We start from the raw sequence: 27526 nt of genomic DNA, 5'->3' as shown, positions 1-27526 counted from the left end.
TCACCAAAGATGTAAAGGATCTATACCCTCAAAACTATAGAACACTTCTGAAAGAAATTGAGGAAGACACAAAGAGATGGAAAAATATTCCATGCTCATGGATTGGCAGAATTAATATTGTGAAAATGTCAATGTTACCCAGGGCAATATACACGTTCAATGCAATCCCTATCAAAATACCATGGACTTTCTTCAGAGAGTTAGAACAAATTATTTTAAGATTTGTGTGGAATCAGAAAAGACCCCGAATAGCCAGGGGAATTTTAAAAAAGAAAACCATATCTGGGGGCATCACAATGCCAGATTTCAGGTTGTACTACAAAGCTGTGGTCATCAAGACAGTGTGGTACTGGCACAAAAACAGACACATAGATCAGTGGAACAGAATAGAGAATCCAGAAGTGGACCCTGAACTTTATGGGCAACTAATATTCGATAAAGGAGGAAAGACTATCCATTGGAAGAAAGACAGTCTCTTCAATAAATGGTGCTGGGAAAATTGGACATCCACATGCAGAAGAATGAAACTAGACCACTCTCTTTCACCATACACAAAGATAAACTCAAAATGGATGAAAGATCTAAATGTGAGACAAGATTCCATCAAAATCCTAGAGAAGAACACAGGCAACACCCTTTTTGAACTCGGCCATAGTAACTTCTTGCAAGATACATCCACGAAGGCAAAAGAAACAAAAGCAAAAATGAACTATTGGGACTTCATCAAGATAAGAAGCTTTTGCACAGCAAAGGATACAGTCAACAAAACTCAAAGACAACCTACAGAATGGGAGAAGATATTTGCAAATGACGTATCAGATAAAGGACTAGTTTCCAAGATCTATAAAGAACTTATTAAACTCAACACTAAAGAAACAAACAATCCAATCATGAAATGGGCAAAAGACATGAACAGAAATCTCACAGAGGAAGACATAGACATGGCCAACATGCATATGAGAAAATGCTCTGCATCACTTGCCATCAGGGAAATACAAATCAAAACTACAATGAGATACCACCTCACACCAGTGAGAATGGGGAAAATTAACAAGGCAGGAAACAACAAATGTTGGAGAGGATGCGGAGAAAAGGGAACCCTCTTACACTGTTGGTGGGAATGTGAACTGGTGCAGCCACTCTGGAAAACTGTGTGGAGGTTCCTCAAACTGTTAAAAATATACCTGCCCTACGACCCAGCAATTGCACTGTTGGGGATTTACCCCAAAGATACAAATGCAATGAAACGCCGGGACACCTGCACCCCGATGTAGCAGCAATGGCCACGATAGCCAAACTGTGGAAGGAGCCTCGGTGTCCAACGAAAGATGAATGGATAAAGAAGATGTGGTTTATGTATACAATGGAATATTACTCAGCTATTAGAAATGACAAATACCCACCATTTGCTTCAACGTGGATGGAACTGGAGGGTATTATGCTGAGTGAAGTAAGTCAGTCGGAGAAGGACAAACATTATATGTTCTCATTCATTTGGGGAATATAAATAATAGTGAAAGGGAAAATAAGGGAAGGGAGAAGAAATGTGTGGGAAATATCAGAAAGGGAGACAGAACGTAAAGACTGCTAACTCTGGGAAACGAACTAGGGGTGGTAGAAGGGGAGGAGGGCGGGGGGTGGGAGTGAATGGGTGACGGGCACTGGGGGTTATTCTGTATGTTAGTAAATTGAACACCAATAAAAAAAAAAAAAAAAAAAAGAATTAATGCCTGTAAAGAATACAGAATGGAGTCCGGTATATAGTAAACTCTTAATATTAATTTGAATTGTTATTGGCTAGAATTAATGACTTATTTTGTATCTCTATTTTATAATGTATGGCTTTCTCCACTTCTTATTTAGGAACTACTTTTTCCTGAAGCTCTAGAAAAAGTTGATAATGGTAGAAGTTCCAGAAAATAGAGTCCCTGAGAAAGCTGGAAGATAATGACATTGTTTCAGGCTCTATTTCCCTCTCTACTGGGACTCTTGGCAAATTCAGAGAGGGTATAACTAACGATGACATATCAACTGGAGGCATTCAGTATATTGCTGCTTTTTGGGAGATCTTCACAAAATTTACAGAAGCATTAATCCCTGGAGATTATCAGTTGTTCTTGAGGAAACATTATTTATAAAAGGGAGATAATAGATGGTACATTCTCTGAGCCATCCTAAGGGAATTAGGAGCAGACTGATATGATGGCTGGATTTAAACAGTTCCAGTGGCAGTCTGCCTCTATTTTGCACTGTAAATCAGTCATGCACCATATATCCTTCCTTAAGGTAAACCTCCCATTACCACAGGCCAAATGAATGATTTAACTCACAACTCACAAAGGAAATGGACCACATGTAACAGGGCTCTAAATAATGCAAATGTCTTTCTGTGAGGAGTAGATTGTAGATTGTAGCCAATGATAGCCTGGCCTGTGAAACAGAAGAACATAAGGTCTTTCACCAAAAAACAAAGCAAAACAAAAAAATCATTGATTGCTATTGATTGCAATCACACTAGGTTCTTGGACCCATATTAGGCATGATAAAACTGGAGAGTGACTAATCAAGTCAGCAGCCCAGAGCCCTTCCACTTTTAGAGTAAGAAAAAAAAAGTGATCTTGATTTTCTTCTCTAGTCCAGGGGACTGAGCAGGCAAAATGATCTTCTTGGCCTGTGAAAAAGAAAACTCCCCTTTCCCCTACTCTGCCCCTCAGTAAGGAGAGAATTACTCACTTGAACTCAGTGGCTGCTACAAGTACCAGCAAAGCAGTTTTACTATAGAGCTTTGAAAGCAGCACCAAACATTTGCCAGAAGCAGGCAGGAGTGGTAGCTGTTTTAAGCCTAGAAGATCACCTCCTCCCCACCCTTTGACAACTTCTTAGATAGGATGAACTGGCATTCTCTGCCATACCACATCAGTTAGGAGAGACAATCTTCCTCTTATTTCTTAACACAGGATTGGAGAGTAGCAGATCTGTGACCCATAAAGTTGGTTCTAGAGTTGTAAGATTAAAGTACAGGACAAGTGCAGTTAAATTTGAATTTCAAATAAACAAGTAATTTTTTTAGTATAAGTAAATACTTTTGGGACACACCAACACATACAAAAATGTGTTCTTTGTCAAAACTCAAATTTAACTGGGCATCTTGTATTTTTATTTGTGCAATCTGGCAACCCTAGTTTTAAGGTCTCTCTTACCTTTCTATTTCTTTTTTTTTTTTACCTTTCTATTTCTCTCCCATTCTTCTTTCCATTTCCCCTATTCACCTACCTGATTATGAAGTGCCCTGGAATATAAGAATTAAATAAAGAAAACCACAAAATACCGAATTATCAAAATTTGATTCAGCAGAATGCTACTATAGGGAACATTTAAAAAGCCTTGCCCTTATAGCCTTTCTAGAATGAAAAGTTTGACTGGGGCCAAGTGAAGTTGTTTGGATCCATGTCTCCTTCTGCAGGTTTTAATGCAAATGGGGGATAAATTGCATCTTTAAAGACTCAAAAGGCTTTTGCTTCTATATAAACCTGAGATACTTCCTTAGGCACTGAATCTCTGTTACCTTAAGGGCACTATAATTCTCTACCACGTGCATAATGATATATAAAGTTTGGGTAAATGGCAAGGTAATTCACAGCACCAACAGAACTCAAAAGAAGTAAGTATTTATAAAGGAGTTGAGAGCACATAATCATATATACCAGTTGCTATAGAGAGGCAGATCTTTGCCTACTTAAAAAAATACAAGTTCTCCTTATCTTTATAGTGTAAAGAAGGCTTTACAACTCAGCCTCAATAGGATCATAAACATTTTGGTAATTTCTTTCAAATAACCAGTCAATTAATTCTGCCTTTATATTTTTGGAGGGGGTTTGGTGGTGGTGAACAAATTAGTCAAACCAATTTTCACTTTGTCCTGACTGGAGTGAACACAGACAATGCCCCCTATAAATATGATATATCTTTCTGTTTTCTGCTTCTCTTAAATTAGTTTGCACCTTTCTAGTCACATCTATTAGTTCCATCCTTAGTGCAGTGAGAAGATACAACTAACTCTTACTCATTATAATATGTTGCTCAAGTGTTAAAAGACATAAAGCAAGCATATATGTATAATGTCCTAGACTGATGGAAGTTTCCTAGACACAGGACTAGAAAAGTACCCAACAAACCGAGATGAGTTGATCAGTGTGTGTGTGTATGTGTGTGTATGCATATGTATGTATATATGTATGTATGTATTTATGGGTGTGTGTGTGTGTGAGAGAGTGTGTGTGTGTATATAACCTGCAAAATCTATATTACTGAAACTTTTAGAGTTTAACATTATGGGGCATTTTTTTTTGAAATTTACTAAAATTTAAGGTAGTTAAAAAACCCATTACAGCAACTGGCAAGCGTGGGTAGAAGGCTAAGAGAAGCAAGGACATTTGTAGACTCTTATTTATGTGTTTTTCTTTCTAATGGCTGCCAATCTTCCAAGTCAGGAAATATTTGCACATGTTCTAGACATCTTCCTGAAGGTATGAGGCTCTCTTGAAACAGTCCTTATACTTGGCCATGCCAACAACACTACAGCAAACTACAGTACCCTGAGAAAAAATATACTCTTTCAAACTTCCTAAATGACTCATTCAGCAGAAAGTAATAAAAAAAAGTAAGGCTAATATTTCCATCCTTTGGAAATATTTATCTCTACACAGTGCCACCTTTTTTTATAGTCAGGGTAGAAAGTAACTTAGGTGGTATAATTTTGAAAGGCCAACCTGTCTCCAGCATTGGCTTAGCAGGGTGTCATTAGTCAATTCTTTCTATCAAGGCACATCTGCAGAGAGTGCCTGTTAAAATATGTCATTTGGGAGAGGGTCACTTTTGTACACATCTTTTTAGTCCCACAAGAAATTATGCCAAGCATTCATATGTGTTCTGCTAGTTCCAAAGAAATTACATAGGTGATTAAAAGAGATTTTCTGGAGACATCTAATTTTTTCATAATATCTACTTGTATAATGACAACACTGATAATAAATGAAGAAAATTAGTATAGGCAATACTTACATCTAAACTGAAAAGTTTTGTTTGTCCTATATCCTTGATGCCCTTGTGCTTACTCTGTGCACGGCAATTTAGTAGGTACTCTGGAGATACAGCCTAAATTAAAATGTCCCAGTTATCCCCTGAAGAAATTTGCAAACTGGTTTCAAAGACTAATAAATTCTTAAGCATTCACTCCAGGACTTGTAGCTGGTTTTCTACTATCATTACAACACTTTATTTTGTGACAAGGTAGGAGGAACTTGGAAGCTTGCAAAATTCTTGTAGAGGTTAACCACAGGAAAGCTCAAGATGTAAGTTCTGTTGAAACTTGTATGCCCATTTGATGGGACAATATATGGAAAATTTTACTTACACAGCACACCTGGCATATGCATTGCCTCATCTCAATGCTAAATCTGCCTCCATCCACCTGCTCAATCTCTTCTTCTCCCAGCCTCTAACCTTTCAAGCTATAGCCATTTAGCCCCTACATGTAATTTATTCCAGCCTAGACTGGGAGAAATTCTATTCTTAGGGAACATACAAAGGTAACCTAAATTATATACATAAATTATCATAGAGTTTACATATTATATATAAACATAATAAATAATATAATTTATAAATCTATATATAATTTTCACCCATGTTCCTACCCTAAATTATATCTATGTATCTATCTAGTTTTTATCTATGTTCTTTGAAATGCATTTGTTAGAAAATACACAAAACCTTTAAAATATGTTAATTTTTAATATCCCTACCAATTAGAAACCAATCATCCACAAAGGAGATGCTGAGGTTCTGTTTCTTCTTTGAGAGGCACTAACTTTCAATTATCCTTTGTTGTCTCCCTCTTCTCTGGGACTTCCAGTAGGAGCAGAAATTGAGTCATGAAGCCAGTGGCCCTGGAGACAGGCCTCTGGCTCATTAGAAAAGAGTAAAGAAGCAATTGCAAGCAATCTCTGCCTTCCTAGGGCTTTCAATAATCTGAGTAGGAATTTAGTCATGAGCTTCAAGTGTCCTTCAAAGCCCATCTGATTTGTTCCTGTCCACTTCTGAAATTCGAAATCCCAGAAAAATTTCCTCAGACTTCAGTGTGTCTTAGTGCTTGTCATGAAGGAAACAAATAGGCTAAGGGATGCATCATGAACAATCTTCATAACTGACCTCAGTTCACAAGGTTCCTGCATACGTCTATACTTGGGCAGATATTTTTTTCAACCAGCTGATCTAGTTGAATGGTTTTTGACTCTGGCTTGTATATGTGGAGCTGAATATAAGATAGTAGAGGTAAAAGCACAAACCTAAGAGCCAGGCACATTATGTTTGACTCCTGACTTTGCAGCTTTACTTGCTTTGTGAACTTGCTCAGGAACTCAAGTGCTTGGATCCTCAGTTTCCTTATTTATGAGATGGGAAGATGATGATAATAATGGTGCCCATGTCATAAACCTCTTATGAAATATAAACAATAGAATGCAAATTAAGCACCAAGAACAATATAATTGTAATTCAGTTAAGTAAGTCAGTCGGAGAAGGACAAACATTATATGTTCTCATTCATTTGGGGAATATAAATAATAGTGAAAGGGAATATAAGGGAAGGGAGAAGAAATGTGTGGGAAATATCAGAAAGGGAGACAGAACGTAAAGACTGCTAACTCTGGGAAACGAACTAGGGGTGGTAGAAGGGGAGGAGGGCGGGGGGTGGGAGTGAATGGGTGACGGGCACTGGGGGTTATTCTGTATGTTAGTAAATTGAACACCAATAAAAAATAAATTAAAAAAAATTGTTACTCACTTTGAGGATATAAAGCTCATCATCTCTAAAGTGACTAACACTTCATTCCCTGTCTTCTTTATTCCTCATCCAATTTGTATACCAACTAATTTTATTTAATTTTTTTTCTCAGAACCAAGAAAAACTATCCTTCTATGGGAACTCTTAAACTTGTCCTTTTTGAATATGGTGGTGTTTATGTTTTGTTTTGTTTTGTTTCTCTTCAGAGTTAATGATTTATACAAAATGTTACTGGCAGTGCTTAGAATATAATCAATCTTCTTTTCCCTCGGGGAACCCTGAATAATCCAACCTCCTTTCCCTATTTATAAAGGGACTCTGCCTATAAATGACATACCTAAAAGGAGCTTTCCTATTTTTCCAACACAAATTATACATAAACCACCTCTATATCATTATTTCTCCAACTTCTCCAACTGAAATGACACACAATTGATACCTCATTTTTCCTCTCTCTCTCCATGCTCTGATGGAAGAGGAATTTGTTATAACCTGAGTGTATCTGAGCAGGGAAAAATAAGACTGCAGGTTAAAAAGCTACTTATATATTCTGATATTTTTTTATATTTTAGCACAATTTTGCTCACAGGCCTCTTTGTAAGAACCTGCCTTCAGTATAACCCCAGCAACATAAAAATGTAAGAGGTTCCACTGTTTCTTTAACACCTTCAGAGAGCTACCATGACACCTTCATTTCTAGCATCACACAAAACTACCTCAGACACAAATACACAAATATGGTAGGATGTTGGAAATTCCTAAAACCAAGTTAGGACTCTTTCTTATTCAAGAATTAGAACTGCCTAAATGCTATTTTCTAAAGTGTCTGTTTCATAAAATATAGTGGAGACCTAGCTAGCTGTTTCATAAAATATAGTGGAGACCTAACTAGTTTTTAGTGCTCAGCTACTAGAAGATCAAGGAAAGCAAGAACTCTTGATTCTTTAGCCACCTTACTGAATTCACTGAGAATCTGACCACAATCCTATCTATTTATCTATACATAATTTATATTCTATATAATTTATATATACACACAAAGATATAGCATATATGCAATACATTTATTTGTGTAAATACGTTTACATGTATAAAAATATATGTATATGCAAAATAAAACAGAACTGAAGTTTTAGTGTATTAGACACAGAGTACATTAATGTTTCTAGCACTGCTCTCACTCACACCCATCTCTCTTTAAAATGATTTATATAGGGCACCTGGTTGGCGCAGTTGGTTAAGTGTCTGACTCTTGGTTTCCGCTCAGGTTGCGATCCCAGGGTCGTGAGATAGAGCCCTGTGTGGGGCTCCACAGCTCAGGCAGCTCAGGTCATGATCTCAGTGTCATGAGATTGAGCCCTTCATGGTGCTGTGCGCTTAGCATGGAGTTTGCTTAAGATTGTATCTCCTTCTTCCTCTACCTCTCTCACTCATGGTCTTGCCCTCTCTCCCTGAAATAAATAAATAAAACCTTTAAAAAAACATTTTTTAAAGATTTAATTTATTTTTTCATGAGAGACAGAGGCGGGGGGCACAGACACAGGCAGAGGGAGAAGCAGGCTCCATGCAGGAAGCCCAATGTGGGACTCGATCCTGGGACCCCGGGATCACGCCCCAAGCCAAAGGCAAATGCTCAACCACTGAACTACCCAGGCATCCCTAAAAAATGGTTTATAAAACCTTGTCTACATAAATTTTCCTAGGACTGATATAGTAAAGGGAGCTTTAAGTGTATAAACTAAGCATCAATTGTGTAATTTTGTATATCCACTTTTAAGTAACTGTATTATTCCCTCCCACAGAGATTTATACTTCTATTTTATAAAAATTTTTATAATTGGGATGCTTTTATCTGATTGACCAAAGACACCATGCTATAATTTACTAGTCTTGGACCTTGTTTAGAAATACATATTTATCTCCATACATTTGAATTTGTCTTTTCTATCCCTAGAACAACTTCATAAAATCAACTTAATTAGAAATCAATGATATGAGATCATAATTTTTTTACATTACCACAATAGGATTTGAATTTCTCTCCATGTATATCTATGAATTTATTAAACAGATTACAGTAGTTGTGAAAAAAAATTGTGGCCTCCTAAGAGCACAAATCCCACATATAACATTTACTTTCACCTTTTGGTCCTATCATGCTACTGCTTCTCCTCCTCAAGATTTATCAGGAGGCAGAAGTATATATTCTGGTATAACACAAAAAGGAAAAGACAAACCTACAATTCAGAACCTAGGTTATGGAAAGATGTCATGATCAAGATAGAAATATTCCATTTTTTTCCCAAGGCCTTTAAGCCTTAGTACCTTGCACTAATTTGGTACCCTGAGTCTCACCCTGAGTTTTTTTTTTCACCCTGAGTTTCAATCTACTTAGCCTATATTAGTTCTTTTCACCCTCATTGTAAATATTCAACCTCAGTTCTCTTACTGAAGAAAAAACTTGTTTCTGAGTTCAAGTAGAAGCTTCATTATACTTTCTACATTCAGGGGGGAAAAACAAAACAAAACAAATTGACATCCCTATTTCCTCCCTGCTTTTGCCCAATCTCACCCTACCACTCCCTTTCCTTCCTGTTACATATCATTCCCTCCTCATATGTAGAGGCCACAATTATAGGGAAAATAATCTCCTTCCTTATGTCCACTAAAACCAAATCAATAAGAGCAACCCCTCAAATGTTTTCTGATAATTCCAACTAACACCTAGTGAATAACAGAGTGCTTGGACATAGTAGGCACTTGATGAATATTTTTTTATTTATTATGGAAAATTTTAAACATTCAAAGCAATGTTTTTATTTAAGGGATAAATTTAATATTTCCTATGTAGAGCAGCAAGAAGGTTAGTTAAAAAAAGTAAAAAAAAAAGTCAATTCCCACTTTTAAGGCACACAAATTATCACAAGGACGCAATGCCACAAGAAAAAGGCAGAACCAAGAGGTTTCTGGACTTATGATACTCCACTAGGAAGGAACCACAACCTAGCAATCCTTTACTCTCAAGTCAGCTTCAGCTTCAGCTCCTGCTTCTGAGGCTTGCAATGTATAATAAAATGTACAGTGTTATGCACTTTATGGGCTCTCAAGCAATATTTGTTGGCTGACTTAATTGAGCTATATTTGCAAAAATGGCAAGGATGTGAGGAAACTTTCCTACCTAAAAAGAAAGCATTCACAGTGCTAGACATTTGGTAGGCAAATAAACAGTATAATTTCAGCCTAAAAGGAAAAATACTCAAACCCCTATCCAATAGGCCTAGTGGCTAGGCAACCCAAATGTCAGCACCATGTTTCTGAAACTTAATTTAAAATATCATAAATTGTATGTCATCAACTTTGAGGACATTTCTTTCCTGCCTTTCTGTTCCCATTCCCTGCTCCAACTTCAAATCCAGAAAATGTAATTAATAAACCTAAATCTCACCTATCTGGTGAGATTTCCAAGTAAAAGCAATGTGTCAAGCAATGATTAAAAAAAAAATCTGAGAGTGATACATTTGACAGAGTTTTGAAACGAAATTTACATATTCAACAGTGTATTTCCAGAGTGCAAGCAAGTCAGGAATTTCCTTGTGATTGCAATGCCACACTTTCCTATGTGACTTAATCTGCTGACTCCTCTACTATCTCTCATGGATAAATGCTTACTTATGTCCAGAGCATATTTTTTTAAGTGTTAGAACAATAAGTTATTTGGAGCAGTCTCTTCCTTCTACTAGCATTAATTTCAATACAATTAGGTGTCAGGCACATGTGACAATTAAGCTTTAAACCCAATTATAGAGGTTTACCCTATTTCAGGAAAATTTTTCCTTTGCTTGAAATGGTTGCCTTTTGTAAAAATGGTTGCCTTAAACCTTTTCCTACTGCCTTTTCTCCCTCACCACTTTCAAATGGCAACAAGGAAATAGATGATTGAGATTAAGGGTACAGTCAAGACTTCATGAAGGACAAGGAGAAATGGTTCATTTTGAAGATTCAGTTATTTGTCTTACCCTACCAGTATTCTGATGAATGAAACATTAGTTAACTAACATATAGTGAAATACCCAACCTTCCCAATACATCTGCTACCCAGTTTTATCTTTTATTTTTAAAATATTTTATTTATTTATTCATGAGAGAGACACACACACACACAGAGGTAGATACATAGGCAGAGGGATAGGCTCCCTATAGGGAGCCTGCTGTGGGACTTGATCCCAGGACCCCAGGATCACAACTCGAGCCAAAGGCAGATGCTCAACCACTGAGCCACCCTGGTGCCCTACCCAGTTTTATATTTGCATTGGGTATTACAGTAATTACTGAGCTATAATATGAGGTCTTTGTATCAAGTGGTAGAGGAAAGAATAGAAAAACGTGATGACAATAATTTTATTTGGTGAAATGAGGAACTACTTACCTAACAACCAATAAACAACTTCGATTTTGCAAGATGGTGAAGGGGATGTAAGACAATTACAAGTATGCTGATAACAGTAAGAATAAGAATAGTTTAATTTTTTTTGAGTTCTAGGCACTCTGCTAGGTGTACTTTCAGAGAGCTGTATGAAACCCTGGAGATTACCTTGTTTAACACATTTATTTTTACAGTTGAGGAAGTTAGCCCAGAAAAATCAAGTTACATGTATAGTGTCACCCACTACACTACCCTAAAGGGTCTTGGTCTCCTTAATATTTCATAAAATAACTATGGTCTCTCTGTGTACATTGTTTTTTGGGAAATTGTTTATTTTTCTAATAGTACCTTTAAAAAACAAGTTCCAACCTACTTTCTTTTTACTAATATGTCCTCACCTGTGAAAATTCTAAATATTCCTTTACTTCGAGTGACAACTCTTAAGCTATGAAAGAGACTAGCAGCTAAAGGTGAAAAGGAAACTACATTTATGACTCTACTTGGGGGAAGAAGAACAGTACTTTCTCCTGAAAAAAGAAGAAAAATAAAATCCACAATTTTAAGCGAGATTTGTACTGGCAGGAGTGGGAGAGAGTAGAAAGATAGGCATCTAATTAGAAGAAAAGGCAGGAAAGTAAAAGGATTACAATGTGAAGTGTGCAACTCAGCCTTCATTTCAATGTGCACAGACCTCAGCAGACAGCTGGAAACCTGCCAGAGAACAGGGCCTTGGAAACAAGCTGGAAGACATTGGAGAGACCTTAACCAAAACAAACACCAGCAGGGGATGTGGTTGGCAGCACTGAAAAAGCAAAGGATTCTATGAGTCACTCTGACATTAATTTTGAATGGTATCATGCTTCCATTTTGTTGTATGGGGTATTTTTACAGAATTTGGTACTAATACATACATATGCATGTATATATTTAATTTATATCCACAAATATGCATGTACTCTACCTAAATAATATAACATTACAAACATTAGAAATATAGATTAGAAAAACTATGGAATGGGAAATTACATAATAATGTAATTCTAAACATTTAATTTACCCTTTATCACTGCATAATTCTTAACATTACCATAATCGGGGTATACATATAATAATATGGAATACTTTGCTTAACATATTAAATATAGTTCTATTGTACTAGATAGCTTCATAAACATTGCTTTTCAGAGCAATTACATTGACTGAGTAGGTATTTACTTCATCTTATTTTTTACTATTTAGGATTTTTCTGAATTTGTCTTTTACAAATAATAGCAACAGTAATACATTGTTTTTAAAGCTTATCAAATAAATAAATAAAAAATAAAACTTATCAAATCATGTAAGTATTATTAGTTATATTTTATAAAGAAGGAAATGTATACTTAGAGGTTAAGTGACTTGTTCAAGGTCACAGCTAATTAATGTCCAAGTAAGTACTGAATCAGGTCTGCCTGGTTCCAAAAGAGGCCCTCTTTTCACCACAATATTCTAGCTTTCTGCTAAAATAAATCTTCATCCATTTTCTACATTTTCGGTGTTTTTCATAGATTTCTAAAAATGGTATTATTATACTATAAAACCCATACTATGTATGCTTAATAAAATATAAATAATGCTTTTATAAAGGCATTTTATACATACTCAAGATTGTTTTCCATGAAGGAGGTATTGATCTACAGTAACACCATCCCAAGACATTATACATAAGGAAATTAATTTCAGGTAGAAAAAAAGAGGTCACATCAATGAGTGACAAAGGAAGATACGTCTAATGTGAGTAAAGCATCTGCAATCATCTACCTTCTGTAATACAGAGGTTTCTGCCTTGAAGATCTGATGGTGGAAAGTATTCTCTATCTCTGGATCTGAATAGGCACATATAAAATTCTTAGGAATTACAAATGTGTACAGGATCTAGCAAATGGTAGATGCTTCATGAAGATTCAGGTAAAGGAATTGACATGGACTTCTGGCTTCTGATAAGAATGTGGAAAGCTGGAAAGAGTGCCATCCCTACGCTGGCAACAAGAAAAAGCTGAATAATCTACAAAATCATAACTTTTATTAAACCCAGAGAGAAGCCTCAAGACAATCAACTAGTCTGATGTCTGAAGAAAGATAAGTATCTGCAAGGAGAGATGGAACATGAGCACAGGCTAACTTGTGGCTGCAGGGGAAAGGCAAGGTCATCATAGAAGATAGTATAAAGACTTCAGCTAAATTTTAATGAACTGCTAAAGGCCAAGTATGGGCTATCATGAGAGTACAATACCCTTGGGAGCCATAGATATAAGAGGAATTTATACACATGCACAGGCTTTTCTCCATAGATTCACGGTACTGACCTAGTAGAGAGCAGAAACCTTTACAGTAGGAAAAGCATGAAACCATGTCCAATTCCTTTCTCCTTAAGGAATAGCAGCCCTAAACTTTAAGGGAAAGGCAGCAAACTATTCCCCTCAGGGTATAGATGATGATCTACTGCAGCTGGGGAAATGCAAATAATAATAATAATAATAATAATAATAATAATAATAATAAATAAGTCCTCTACTTCTGGTGAGGGGCAGGAATTAAGAAGAATCCTACAACTAGCAGAGGGAAAGAATAACTAAGAAAGTCCCACTTCCATGACCCAGAGGCACAGGATCTGCCTAAGGTTGAGGTTGAATCAAGAAAACAGAGAACTTCCTGTCCCACACCAGAAAGAAAACAGAGAACTCTTCCCTGTCCCAGGCTAAGGAGCTAACTTAATAAGAAGCAATACCAGCATATCATTAGGGAGACTCAGGAGCATGAAGAGAAAATCTCTTTGAGGCACAGATGCACAGGGAAGGTTCTAAATCTGAGGGTAGAGCAGGAATATGGAGAACCCCACCAACCATGCTAAGCACATTGTAACAGAAGAACTTGATGCTGGTGATTAACTGGGATAACCATAGCAACAATATAATCCAAACATAGCTCATTTTATTAGATTGACTCAACCTCCTATATTAATGACCTAGCAGGACAAGTATGCCCATTTCAAGGTGTAAATACTATTTACTTCAATCTCTACTGTTCTATAAGCAATGTCTGGCATTCAAAAAAAAAAAGAAAGATTCTGAGAAACAGATAAGCAAAAAAGAAAAAAAATCTAACTCTCAAGAGACAAAGCAATCAATGTAACCAGCCTTAGAAATGACTTGGATATCCAAAGTATGAGACAAAATTTAACATGACTATAATTCATATGTTTTAGTGAAACATATGGAAAACATGCATGAACAAATGGAGATTTCAGCAAAGATGTTAACTATAAAAATAGTCAAGTGAAAATGCTAGAAATGAAAAACTGTAAAAGAGCTAAAAAATGCCCTTGACAGTCTCATCAGTTGGCTCCAAAAAGCTGAGAAAGGAATCAGTAAAACTGAAGATACGAAAAAATGGATCCAAAGTGAAACACAAAGAGAAAAGAGAATAAAAGCAAATAAACATATGAACATATATACGCAACACACACATAAGAGACAAAATAGAGCATCCAAGAGCTGTGAGTTAATATCAAATGGCCTATCAAATATAAATTTGGTTTCCCACTACGAGAAGAGAACAAAGCAAAAAAAAAAATTGAAGAGATAAAGGTCAAAAACTGCCCCCCCAAAATAAAATATGTCAAAATACATATCCAAGAAGTTCAGAGAACCCCAAGGATGATAAATAGCCCACCAAACACAGACACACATACACACAAAAAGCCTTAGACATCTCATATTTGAACTCAAAAAAAAAAAAACAAATTTAAAGAGAAAAGTCCTAAAACCTGTGAGAAGAAAAATACAAAGGGACAAAGATGGGAATGACAAGAGACTTCAAAAACTATGTGAGCCAGAAGACAATAGAGTAGTATCTTCAAAGTGTGGAAAGAAAAATAAACCATCAATATAAAATTCTATATTTAGTGTAAATGTATTTTAAAAATGAAGATGAAATGAGGGATTTTCATACAAATCATACAAATCAAGACAGAATTCATTACCAGGAGCCCTGCACTACAAGAAACATCACAGAAAATTCTTCAGGCTTTAGAAGCATAGAAACTTGGATATGCCCAAAGAAATGAAAATTCCAGAAATGGCTCAAATGAATAAAAATGTTTTTTCTTGGGCGTCTGCGGCTTTGTGCCGGTGGCTCAGCAGCTTAGTGCCTCCTTCAGTCCAGGGCCTGATCCTGGAGACCCAGGATCGAGTCCTGCATCAGGCTCCCTGCATGGAGCCTGCTTCTGTCTCTGTGTCTCTCATGAATAAATAAATAAAATCTTTAAAAAGTATTTTTTCTTCTTTTTAATTGCTCTAAAAGATAATTAAATAAAAAGTAATAGTATTGAGTACAGGGAACAAAGTAGGAGTGTTATGGATTTATATCACACATAAAGGCAAAATAAATAACAACTATAACCATTTTACACACGCTGGGACACCACACAGTGAAATATTACTTGAAGAATATTACTTGAAGGTATACTGTGTATTTTTAAGATGTATGTTGGAAAAATGTTGATTCTGGTGATAGTTACATGACTAAATGACTACATGAGTAGTCCAAACTCATAGAATTTCATACTTAAAATGGCAAATTTTACCAATTGTAAACTATACCTCAACAAACCCTAGTTAAAAAAAAGAGAAGTACCATGCAGAACTCACCTTTTATCTTCTTGCCTTTTCTTCTTTTTATGGCATCACAGTTCTGATGACTGATGATGAGAAACCATCCTTTTGTCTTATCTAAACTTACCTTTGCTTTTTAACTCATATGACTGATGTTTTTATTACTAAAACCTGGTGGTGGAGAGAGCTGTATTCCTTCAAATAAACAGACACACACACACACACAAACATACACACATGTATATAACCCTCAGGAATTAAAGTGGGTATGGAGTTACAGAGATTGTAAATACACATACCACAAAGAAGGAAGAAGAACTAAGTATATAGGTGTAGGTATCTATGTATGTGGTGGCAAAATTCACCTAGATCACACAATTGTTAACTAATCATTCAGTTTGAGATACAAGTGAGGTAACATAAACAATATATTTGTGTTTATATTACATCACTGTCTATAGCTTATTGATTCTGTTAAAAGGTAAAATCAAAATGATTTTTAAAAAGTTTATCATGAATACTGGAATTATCTCTGTTCCCTACACACTCACAGGTTCTTTCTGCTTTAAGGAACCTTCCCAATGCTATGTTTACTACTCAGCTTTGACAATATAAGTACTTTTGTGCAGATTTTAAAGATCTCCCGTACCCCAACTTGGGTATATGATTTTTTTTAAATCCCCTTCTATGCAGATGTAACCTAAAGGTACAAGGCTTGGCAAGCAGAAGGCAACCTTCTCTGAACTAGAGAGAAGCCCCTTCCACTGGACCTATACCAGGACACCTCTATTCAACCCATATGTAGAGGACCTGTGGTCAGTCTACAGTAAGGATCAGATTAAGGACAGATATTTGGTTTTTGAGGGATAGGCTTGGGGTAAAGGAACACTGCATTTGTACAGAACCTCATAAAAGATTGAGAAAATGTCTAATCCCTGTATTAAAGAGTAGAGGAAGGTGATCAAGGTGACAGGGACATTAAAAGTAACCCCATGTCCAAGTCAGCCCTTAACAGTTTCTCTGCTTTACCTAGAATGCATCAGCATCATCCTCAATAACCACACCAGGGATATATTACAACTGCAAATATAGTTATTTGTGTGCTTACATGTATAATATATGTGCCTCTCCCAATCATTCCCACACACATACACACATTTAATCACTTACATATTTCTAGACCATAAGCCCTGGAAGAGCAGGGATCATCTGTTTTGGTCATCACTTTACCTCCAGAGATGATGACAGTGTTCGGAACATATTTTGTTTAATAAATAATCATTAAATAAATACAGAGTTATATTATTTGGCTAACTCTGTCACACACATGTGCACACACATGCACACAGTATGATGTAGAATATTGTGGAAATGTTGATTTTTGTAATGTTCATTTTAAATTTGAATGAAATTTGAATGGTATGAATGTATAACATAAAATGAATGATATTTTTATTTGGGTACATCTTATTTGAATTAATTCCATTTTCTGTTGATGATTTTATTCATTTTCTGCTAATAATTTTTAGATCTTATGTTTGGAGTGTTGGTTCACTACAGATTCCTAATCTATTTCTTTTGTAATAATTCTCACAGATATCATTGAGCTATCTTAATTTGATTCATCTCTCAAAGTAAAATGCTTTTGTCATTATTTGCTCTGCAGTGTAGGGTTTTCACTTGCAATCATTGTTGTTAGTAGAAAAATGAAGAACCAATGCATACTCTAACTCTACTTACCAAATAGATCCTGCCATAAGTACCAAGGCCAATGGTTTTATCCAATGAGAATATTCCAGTTGGATCCTAGAAAAATGTAGAACAAAAACTGTCAATCTTCTTGGAAAAATAGGCAAGCATTTAACTACCTAAAATGGTATTTCCATAGTGCCTTGCTTCCTTAGAATTTCCATGGGAGGAACCTGGTGTCATTTACCAAAAGATTAAACGTCACAATTTTCCTGGGCAGAGTATAGTCATTTATGGAAAAGAAACAATGACACGAATATTAAGCAGTTGTATAACAAATTATCACAAACCTGTAAAATGAATACAATTATGTCTAGTTGACACATATTCATAATACAATTAGAACAATTCTTAAAATAGAAATAAATTTATCGGGGATCCCTGAGTGGCTCAGCGGTTTAGCGCCTGCCTTTGGCCCAGGGCGTGATCTTGGAGTCATGGGATCGAATCCCACATCAGGCTCCCTGCATGAAGCCTGCTTCTCCCTCTGCCTGTGTCTTTGCCTCTCTCTCTCTCTGTGTCTCTCATAAATAAATAAATAAATAAATAAATAAATAATAAATAAATAAATAAATAAAATCTTAAAAAAAGGAAATTTATCTACTTGCAATTGATATACTTTTAATATTAATTTTTTGAGTACTAACCAGACAGGCAGAAAGTTTAGCATACAGCAATGATGAGTAGATATTAGGTACAAAATCTGGACAGTTTATTTACATAATAGTAATTCTTGAGAAAGGATATCACCTCTAAATATGAATAACAGAAGATGTGGTACAATAGCATATTATCCAGCCATGACGAAAATGAGATCTTGCCATTTGCAATAACATGGATGGACCCAGAGAATATCATGCTAAATGAAATAAATCAGATAGAGAAAAACAAATACCATATATCACTCATATGTAGAACTTAAGAAACAAAAATGAACAACAAAAAAAGAAGCAAACAACAAAACAGACTTAAATAGAGAACAAACTGATGGTTATCAGAGGGGTGGTGTGGGGGGTGTCGGTAAAGTAGAGGAAGGGGATTAAGAGTAACTTATTGTGATGAGCACTGAGTAATATATAAGATTGTTGAATCCATATTGTATACCTGAAACTAACATAACATTGTATGCTAATTATACTTCAATAAAATAAAGAAATACATATATCTTTAGTGCCCCCCAAAAGAATATGTATGGTGCCTCAAATCAGAATGTCAATAAAATCAAATTTTCTTTAAAAATTAAGAAACATATGTAAATAACAAAGCAAGAGCATGGCATTAAACAAGTGCAGTTTTTTTTTTTTACTAGACAGTTGGAGGATTTTTAAATTTATTTTAAGTTAATTTTTGCATCAGCTGAATACCTTTTCATGGCACAATTTTCCCAATGATATTTTCTGTCTTAGGCCTGAGAACGGCATCATAGAAGACAAAATAAACGTATTTATGGACAGATTCCTAAGATTTCCAAATTCATTCTTAAACATTGCCTCCTAACCTTTACTATGGATATCCCTTGCTTGTTCACCACAAAACAAGGTTTCTTGAATTTTATCACTACTTAATTGTTTTAGTCTAGCAGCTTATTTTGCTATATTAGCAAAACCAAAATGAGGTATGAGTAGATGCCAGTTTATACACAAAGTGCTAGGCTCATTAGTGCATCCTTAGAGATTCACATGCCTTATATAGAAAGCACATTTTATAAACATAAACTTTGTTTAACCTTATTTGAAAACATTTTTATCACTGTGACAAATGTGAGCTAAACAGAAACACTATTGAGGATATGCAATGTATATGAATAAAATTATAGACTTCTTAAAATGGTCTCAGTATTTGTGTGATCTGACAAAACTGTCACAGGAAAATGACACAGGTCTGGGATTACTTCAGTCAATAAGTATTCAACTGGACAGAGGAAGCTGGAGGTTTAGCTCCAGCTCTGCCATTAATTAACTATATGACTCTGGATAAGTCATTTACTCTTTCTGGGACTTAGTTTTCACACATATAAAATGAAGGTTTTGTATTAGGTAATTTCCTAGCTTTCAAAATCTATAGGAAAAAAAATCAGATTCAAATGTTTTAAAATCCCAATTGGATTTGATACGACCACCGTTAGAGAAAACAGCAGCCTACTTCCTTAAAGTCATCATAAAAATCAATGTCACAAAATGCAGTCTATTATTATAATCAAATAGTTCAGGGAACATACTCCCAATGAAAACATAAAAGTTATTTAAAATAATAATTTTGAGAATTTAACAGAAGTAAAAATAGATTACTATAGTGGCCTTGATAGTAAGCATATCATTGTTACTATAACTCATTGAAAAAATTATGGGTGAAAAGTTAGCCAACAAAGAAGTTGCTAAGGTTTGGCTTAAAAACTTTATCACTTTAGCATATTTATTTGAAGGATATTATTAAGGGATTTATACTAGACATTTTTAATTCTGGAGGAACAACTTCTAGCCATCTGTCAAAAGAATCAAATATGTTAGCTGATTCCTATTGGTAAGCTATTCTTTGTTATAATTAAGGCTAAATTTTAGCTGAAAAAAATACCACATATTAGGGAATTACTATATTACCTGAACAACTATTTCTGAATCTTTGAGCACAAAAGTCCTAAATGTCTTTAAGCCTTTTTTTCCACCTTCAAAACATAATACCTTACTTATATTTGAACTCAGATATCTAATTACTAAAAACAACAACAACAACAACAACAACCAAACAACAACAACAACAAAATCCACCAAAGAAATGGACAGGGATAATAAAATACCCATAGAATTCTTGGAGGCCTAATTTTGTCTGCATTCATGTTGTTTGGAAACGTTTTTCCTGTTCATAAATGACCAAAACATCCTAATTCTCCTCATGGTCACATTTTAAAAAAGAATGTCATTAAAAAATTTCTTCTGTCCTTAAAGACAGCTCAACTTAGTATTCACTATACTAAGAGCACTTTCTTCCTCAGTTTTTATGCAATATTTTTGCTCCCAATATCCACACTAGAATCTTTCAAGATTAAATGACTGTCAAACTGGGAAAAAAGTGGGGAGTAGAACTGCGCTAATTATTAGTAAGGTAATATTACTCAATTTCTTATATCACATTTTCCACTGAATGATAGAGAAAGTTTATTCTGGGCTCCCAAGGAAGGAGATATTGAAAAGGAACCGGAACCTTTTTTTTTTTTTTTTGTATCTGTGAAATTAAAAAGTCCATGTAAGAAGGGTCTCCATAATCACTTGGTCCCTCTCCTCTGCCCTGTCACTCTGAGATAGGAAAACCAGCAAAGGAAAGGTCTTTATAGCTATGACTGCTACAATAATTCGGAAATTATTTGGCAGTTTCATATGCTTTGGTGATCTGTTTGGTTAAAAAACGGTTAGTAAATAAGAGACCCTAATTTGTGAAAGGTTTTCTTGAAAGAAATTTAGAAAATTCTAAGTCTCAAGACATTTTTGAAACATAAAATGCCAGGCAAACACTTTATACTTCATGATATACTCTGGATCTATAAAATATCTCCTGCAATTTAAACATCTTTGTCTGGTTGTTCCCTGAAACCCACAATTTTTAGGATTTGTTTCCATCTCATGAATTCAAGGAGAGGGGGAAATAATGAGCATCTTGATGGACAATTTTATTAAGGATAGGGGGTGAGGGTAACAGGAAGAAAAAGAACCACTAGAAGGCAGTGTTTACTGGTCATGGAGGAGACTCAAAAGCAGAGGCTGATCAACAGAATCAAATATAGCAGAAATTAGGAACAAAAGGGAACTGATAAATGGTCAATACGGAGAGCAATAAATTTCAGATTTAGGGCAGTAAAGAAAGAGAACTAGGGAACTGAAGCCATTAGTCAGACAGCTAAAGGAAGGGAAAAGACTGCAAGGTACCTAGAAGGAACAGTAGAAGCATTTCTTATTTTGTTTTAAATATTAGAAATAGAGATTTTATGAAAAATTTATGAAAAGAAAACTTGAAAATGACATATAGAACACATTAAGTGAGAGAGTGAGTTTCAGAGATAGTTGGGAGAATGGGCTTCACATTTCAAGTGGAAAATTTAGAAAGGAAAATCTCTTCCTCAAGACAAGTGTTTCTCAACCTATGGACCATAAAGAGTCTCCTTACTTGAGAATCATTTGGGAAATCTTGTTTAAAATACAGATTACTTGGGGGTGCCTGTCTGGCTCAGTTGGAGCAGCATGTAACTCTCAATCTTGGGGCTCTAAGTTCAAGCCCCACGTTGGGTGTAGAGATTACTTAAGAATAAAAAAAATTCTGAATAAAATAAAATACACATTCCTAGTCACTATCATGGAATTATGAAATCAGAATTTCTGAGGATAGATCCCAGGATCGCGAAATGATTCTTGTGCACTAATATAAAACCCACTGCTCTAGAAATTTGGGGGAAAAGGCTGAGAAATAGATTGAAATACAATGTAATACTAAGATGATGCTTGAAATACATAATGGAAGACATGCTGAAAGTTTCAATACTTGTGGACTAGAAGGTAAAACTGCTTCAAAGCAGGAGGCTAAGGTACTTGGTAAAGTGGAAAGGTTCTCATGACTGAGTGTGGAAAGCAGGCTTAGTCTGGATGGTGGAATACTGGGAGAGCTGACAGTTATATTTAAATATAAACCTAATGTAATTCAAATATAGTTTTTGGATCATGTGCTATTTCAGATCACCTCTGCCACTACTGTCCCCCAGCCCTGTCTAATCCTGACCCCAATATAGATTAGGACTACACATGGCAGTGTCAAATACCAAGGCCACAGCCATGAGGAATGTCATTACCATACTGGGCACAGAAGGCAAAAGGGACTATCATAGTGAAAGACATGCCAGATTTGGAGATGAAGAAATAGTTTCCAGTCCCAAGGATTGAGTGACATAGGCATACTAGGAGAAAAAATTAGTATATATATATATATACAGAGAGAGAGAGAAAGACACACACACCCACCCATGAATTGCTAGAAGACAAGGTGAAAATAATATATACACATGTGTGTGTGCATACACACACAGAGATATACATAAAGACATAAGGCTTTGCAATTGTCTTTTCAAAAAGGAAGTACAAGCCACAAATCTCTGTACTTTCCTTTTTGTCACCTATAGGAAGTATTTATTCAATAGAAATCAGAAAAACATTACAGCAATCTATTAATTAAATATAGCTGACTTGTCATTCCCTGGTTACTATGTTGGCTTTCTTATTTTATGTCTCTGACTTTAGGGGCATTATGCAAAAAAAAAAAAAAACAAACAGTTAAACAATTTTCCTCCCCTGCTATTTCCCCAGCTTTCACTCTTGCTTATTATATTTAGGATAATAATCATAAGAGATCTCACCATAATAAGCAGGTTTCTTTGCTTTATCATCTATGCATCAAAATGCAAACTTCCAAACAGCTAGCTTCGATGTCTTTTGACCTCTTCATTTACTTTGACTTCTTCAGAAACTCAGGAAATAAGTCAAATGCAAAGAAATCTCAATCATAAATATATGTCAGTGACCAAAGCAATGTGAACTTTTTGCATCTCAAAATTTGACGGTAAGGGATGCTAAAGGGAGTAATAGTCTTCGAGATATCTTAGGGTTTATATCTGGGTGTTTGGGGAGAGGGGAGAATTGGGCATAATTTGCTCAAATATGCATAGTTTGCTAATGGTGAAGACCTCCACTTTGAGACCCTGCATAATGGAAATTCAGAAATTGTTCAAAGCTGAGGACTTTATGAGAGTTTCATGAAGTTTTGTTTTCTCCTTATTCCTACATTAAAAACCAACCTCATCTTTCTCCCCTCCACACTCCCACCAGACCCCAGAAAACTAATATACCACTGAACTGCAATGTAAAGATTGCAGCTTTTTCCCTTATCTCCTCAGCTCTCACCAAGTTCTTATGTCCCAGGGCCATGACCGGGTCACTTAGTCTGTGCCATTCCCACCCCACCCCCTTTTTGTGGCAATAAAACATTTTCCCCCTTGGTTTGGAATTCCCTGCTCTATCATTTCTATAAGGTCTTTACTATTCCTCTCTTTAGTCATTTTTAGGGGGAAAAAGGGTTATTTCAGTTTGCTTATTTGTGGTTCCACATATTTGCCCTTCTTTGCTTCCTTTCTCTTTTCTCCAACCTACAAAGAGATTATTGGAGGAGGGTAACATTTTATTCATTGGTCTTACACTTTTACTTGAGACTAAATCAAGTCAAAATAAGGAGATTCTATTCGGAAAGGAAACCACCAATTGAGGCCTCCACATCCCAGAAATCTGACGTAGGCAAGGTGAATAAAAGATTCAGCTTTTAAATATTTTATAAATTTATTTCATAAAGTTGTATCACTAACAATGCCAATATATGTAATTCAACATGGCAATATTGAGGTTCCTTTTTTTTAAGGCTGAGAACAATTTGTTAAAATGTTATTCACGTGAATCACTTCTTCCTCCACACCATTCTAGTGTGAAATCATATAGATGAGGTTCGAGGAATGCCCCATTTTTGATAGGGACAGGTGTCTGCCATCATGAAGAATACGATCTTTAGATGCCAAATATGTATAAAATTAAAGCACCGCGACTTTGAATAGTCGTATAACCTCAAGGTTAATATTTAGCTTTTCCCAAAGCAAGCAGGCCACTGCCCTGAACTACAGTTGCCTGGTGATCATTCCCTCACGGTGCATGCTTATTCCCTTTCCGAGAGTCTAGGGGCCCTTTGCATTCAAGAGAGGGTGCAAGTGAAATGCCAATCTAAAAAGGGAACTTAAAGGACAGAGTTGGGTGGGATCCAATATCTGCCAGAAACCAGATACCAATGAAATAGACGGCACTGCTAAAATAATAAGTCTACTAATAACGACAGCGATAATAGCTCACCAATTAATTATAATTCTGGAAGAAAGCTGGCCATTCGGCAAAAGGAGAATCTACAAACGAAAACCATGAGAAAAAAGCTAAATCTGGTCAGTTAGTGAGCGCAATATTTTCTTTTTTAAATTGAGGTATGCAGAATTCACTTCTTCCTGGAGCGGCGTCGAATGTTTTCGCTCCTGCAGTGCTAAATCCGGGAACAGTGCCCTGGCAGAATAAGGTTTTAGAGAGCGCCATTACAAAGTGAGAGAAGTGAGACTGCAACGCTTTAATTTTTCTAGCCTGTTGTCACTCTGAGGTAAAGGCCACTCCGCGAGTGGGCATCTCCTTTGGCAAAAGAAGCAAACGACAGGGCGGCGGGGTGGCAGGGCAGAGCGCTCTTGGGAAACCACGCGTCGTCGTGCTCTTTGGTCTCTCCTCGAGCCCCCGCCAAGAACAGGTACCAGAGCACCGCTAGACAAAACGGGCCACATTTAGAAATTGCCCCATAGTTTAGGGCCCGCACCACCCCACTGCCACCTCTTCTCTCTACCCCAACTCTGTCCCTTTGCCTTTTCGTGAGTTTGGCACGGCCCCGGGCGCCTGGGTGGTGGTGGTGGAGGGGGGGCGCGCCTTTTCCGCAAGCCCGGTCCCGGGGTCCTTTCCCGCACCCGCGGCCCCGTCAAAGTCCTGTCCTAACCCAGCTTGCGGATGTCCGTCTCCTACCCCAGTGCTCAGAATCTGCAGAAGAGAGCACTTCGGAGGCGATGCGTCCTCTACTCACCGGCAAGTGGCCCAGATCCGTGACTTCCTTGTCCCTCCAACCCCCAGGTCCCGCCATGGCTTCGAGCCGATCAAAAGCGGGCGACTGAGTTAGGAACGCTCGGGAAGTCTGAGGTGGAATCGGACAAGAAGTTGAAAAGGGAGAGGAGGAGGGAGAGACGGGGAAAGGAATAGGGGACAGGGGCTTGTGGCTTGGGAGGTAGAGGAGGGGAAAGTGGAGGGAAAAGAGGAGTGGAGTGAAGTCGGAGTTTGAGAGGCGGGAAAGCAAGTTTGGCTAAGGCGAGAGAGGAGCCTGAGCGTCAGTCTTTGAGACCAAGAAGTTCAGAGGGGTGCTCCACCGGCGACAGCGCAGTGTCCGTCCCGGCAGGGTGCGCCTCTTTCAGGATGGGGAGGGGGGCGGTACAAGGAGGGGGCCCCCCCGGGAGCAGCTCGAAGAGGATTGGTGCAGCGTCACGTCGCCAGGTGGGCAGCCGCGCGGCGGGGAGGCGGGCTGGGGGGGCCACTGGCCGAGGGAGGTGCTGAAGGACTATAACGGTTTCGGAGACTGCCCCTCGCGGCCTCCCCCGCCTGCACGCCCCCTCCCACATCCACCGCTGGGCCCGCCGCCCCCGCCGCCCCCGCCCCCGCTGGCTAGTGTTCCACAGGAAACTTTTTCGAGGCAGCTGCCAGCCCCGGAAAACCGGTCCTGCTCCGCGCCGCTCCCAGTCTGGGCCTCACAGCTCTGCCACAATCCAAACAGCCCGCGCCCTCATCTCTCCCTGAAACACTTGTGACTTTTCTAGTTGTCTTTTTTTCTCTTTCGGCTCCTCTGAGTTTATTGCTTCGTTTATTCAAACACCCATCAAGTTAGAAAAGGAAATGACTTGACACTGGGTTAGGGATCCGATATAGGCAACCCCTGTGCGGTTGGGGAGAGAGCACCAAGTGCGCCCCAGGGCTACCACAGTCCAGCCTTTGAAGCCACTGGATGAAGGCAGTGCGGCATGGACGCGGCCGCTGCGAAGTCCCCTCGAGGCGGGCCACATCTTTCTTGCCCCGAGCTAGTTGGTACCAGGCCAGGGCTGCTCAGTCAGAACCGCACCTGTTCACAGGTGCTGGGAGTTAAGAGAGACCGATTGAGTGAAGCCCCAGCTAATCCGGTTCCTAGGTTTGCAGTTTGCTGCATTCAAAGAGCACACAGAAAGTTCCTGCGAATTTCCCAATCTCCAGCACTCCGGCCGGGTTTCATTCATTCGCTCATTCGTTGCAAAATGTTTCTGGGCGCCCAGGCTCTTCGCCTCCGTTTTCCCCACAACGCGCAGGGGATCTGACATACGTTTTAAAAGAATCTGACAACGGGATTTAGCCTTAAGAAGCAAGGCGCCTCTTGAAGAGTTTATGGGAAAAGGATTCGGTGCGTAAAACTAACCGCATTCTAAGCTCTTGCACTGCAAAGAGCACTTTAGAAAAATGTCCCGGAGCTGCTTACTTTCCCTGGAGTTTACAGACTGCGTTTGCGCACCGGCACTCTGGGGTTGGAACAGTAATGTGGGGGGTTTGTTTCCTGTTTCTTTTTTAATTAAGAAATTTCTACCTCCTTTAGGAAGATTTACATGAATAAGTCTTCCTACCGACCTGAAACGCACCATTTTGACACACACTTCTAACTTTTGTCATTATTCTTTTATATTGGTGGATTTTGTTTCTTTCGTGTCTTTTTCAAGTTCCGAGTTTGACCTCTTTATATCCCTTAACCTCTGAGCCTCAGTGAGCTCTGTAATGGCCACAGCCTGTCTGAGGAACTGGCTTTCCCTAAATAAATTCTCTGTTAATGGGTGCGGAGAAAACCAGCTAACCCCCCAAAAGAAACTCGGGTGTTCTGGATCGAATTTTCATGTTAATTCAAATATGATGTGAACCATACAGAAATTGCATTTTCCAAGAATCCAAATCTTACAACTACACTGTACAAAATCTTGCCCTTCTAAAACACAGTTTAAGAATTCCTGGGTGATTAGAAAAACTATTTTAGTTGTTGCTAAATATGAGCCCAAAAGCAGCAATTTATGGCTACAGATGGGCAGGTGAGCTAGTTAATAGAAAGTTCCACTTTTGTATACATATCTACTTTTCAGTAATCAAATACGGAGTTAAGAAATGTGACATTTAAAGGAGCTCTGAAGAAAATCCTTGCTAAAGG

General features: G+C 37.4%; 1 protein-coding gene across 3 annotated transcripts in view; it reads right to left on the bottom strand.

The window, feature by feature from the left end:
• NRK (Nik related kinase) overlaps positions 1-25801 on the bottom strand; it is a 146607-nt gene extending 120806 nt beyond the window's left edge. For all 3 annotated transcript variants that reach the window (XM_049107124.1, XM_035712153.2, XM_035712154.2), the window contains exons 1-2: positions 25349-25801; positions 17660-17725 (exon numbers count right to left, since the gene is read on the bottom strand). In XM_049107124.1, the coding sequence (XP_048963081.1) occupies positions 17660-17725; positions 25349-25405 (123 nt within the window). In that variant the 5' untranslated portion in view covers positions 25406-25801. The remainder of the gene's footprint in view (positions 1-17659; positions 17726-25348) is intronic.
• Between the last annotated feature and the right edge of the window lie 1725 nt (positions 25802-27526).

Source organism: Canis lupus, chromosome X (assembly GCF_003254725.2).
Source record: "Canis lupus dingo isolate Sandy chromosome X, ASM325472v2, whole genome shotgun sequence".
Taxonomy (NCBI): domain Eukaryota; kingdom Metazoa; phylum Chordata; class Mammalia; order Carnivora; family Canidae; genus Canis; species Canis lupus.
Note: the sequence above shows the minus strand (reverse complement) of the source record. Positions and strands in the feature narration are given on the sequence as shown.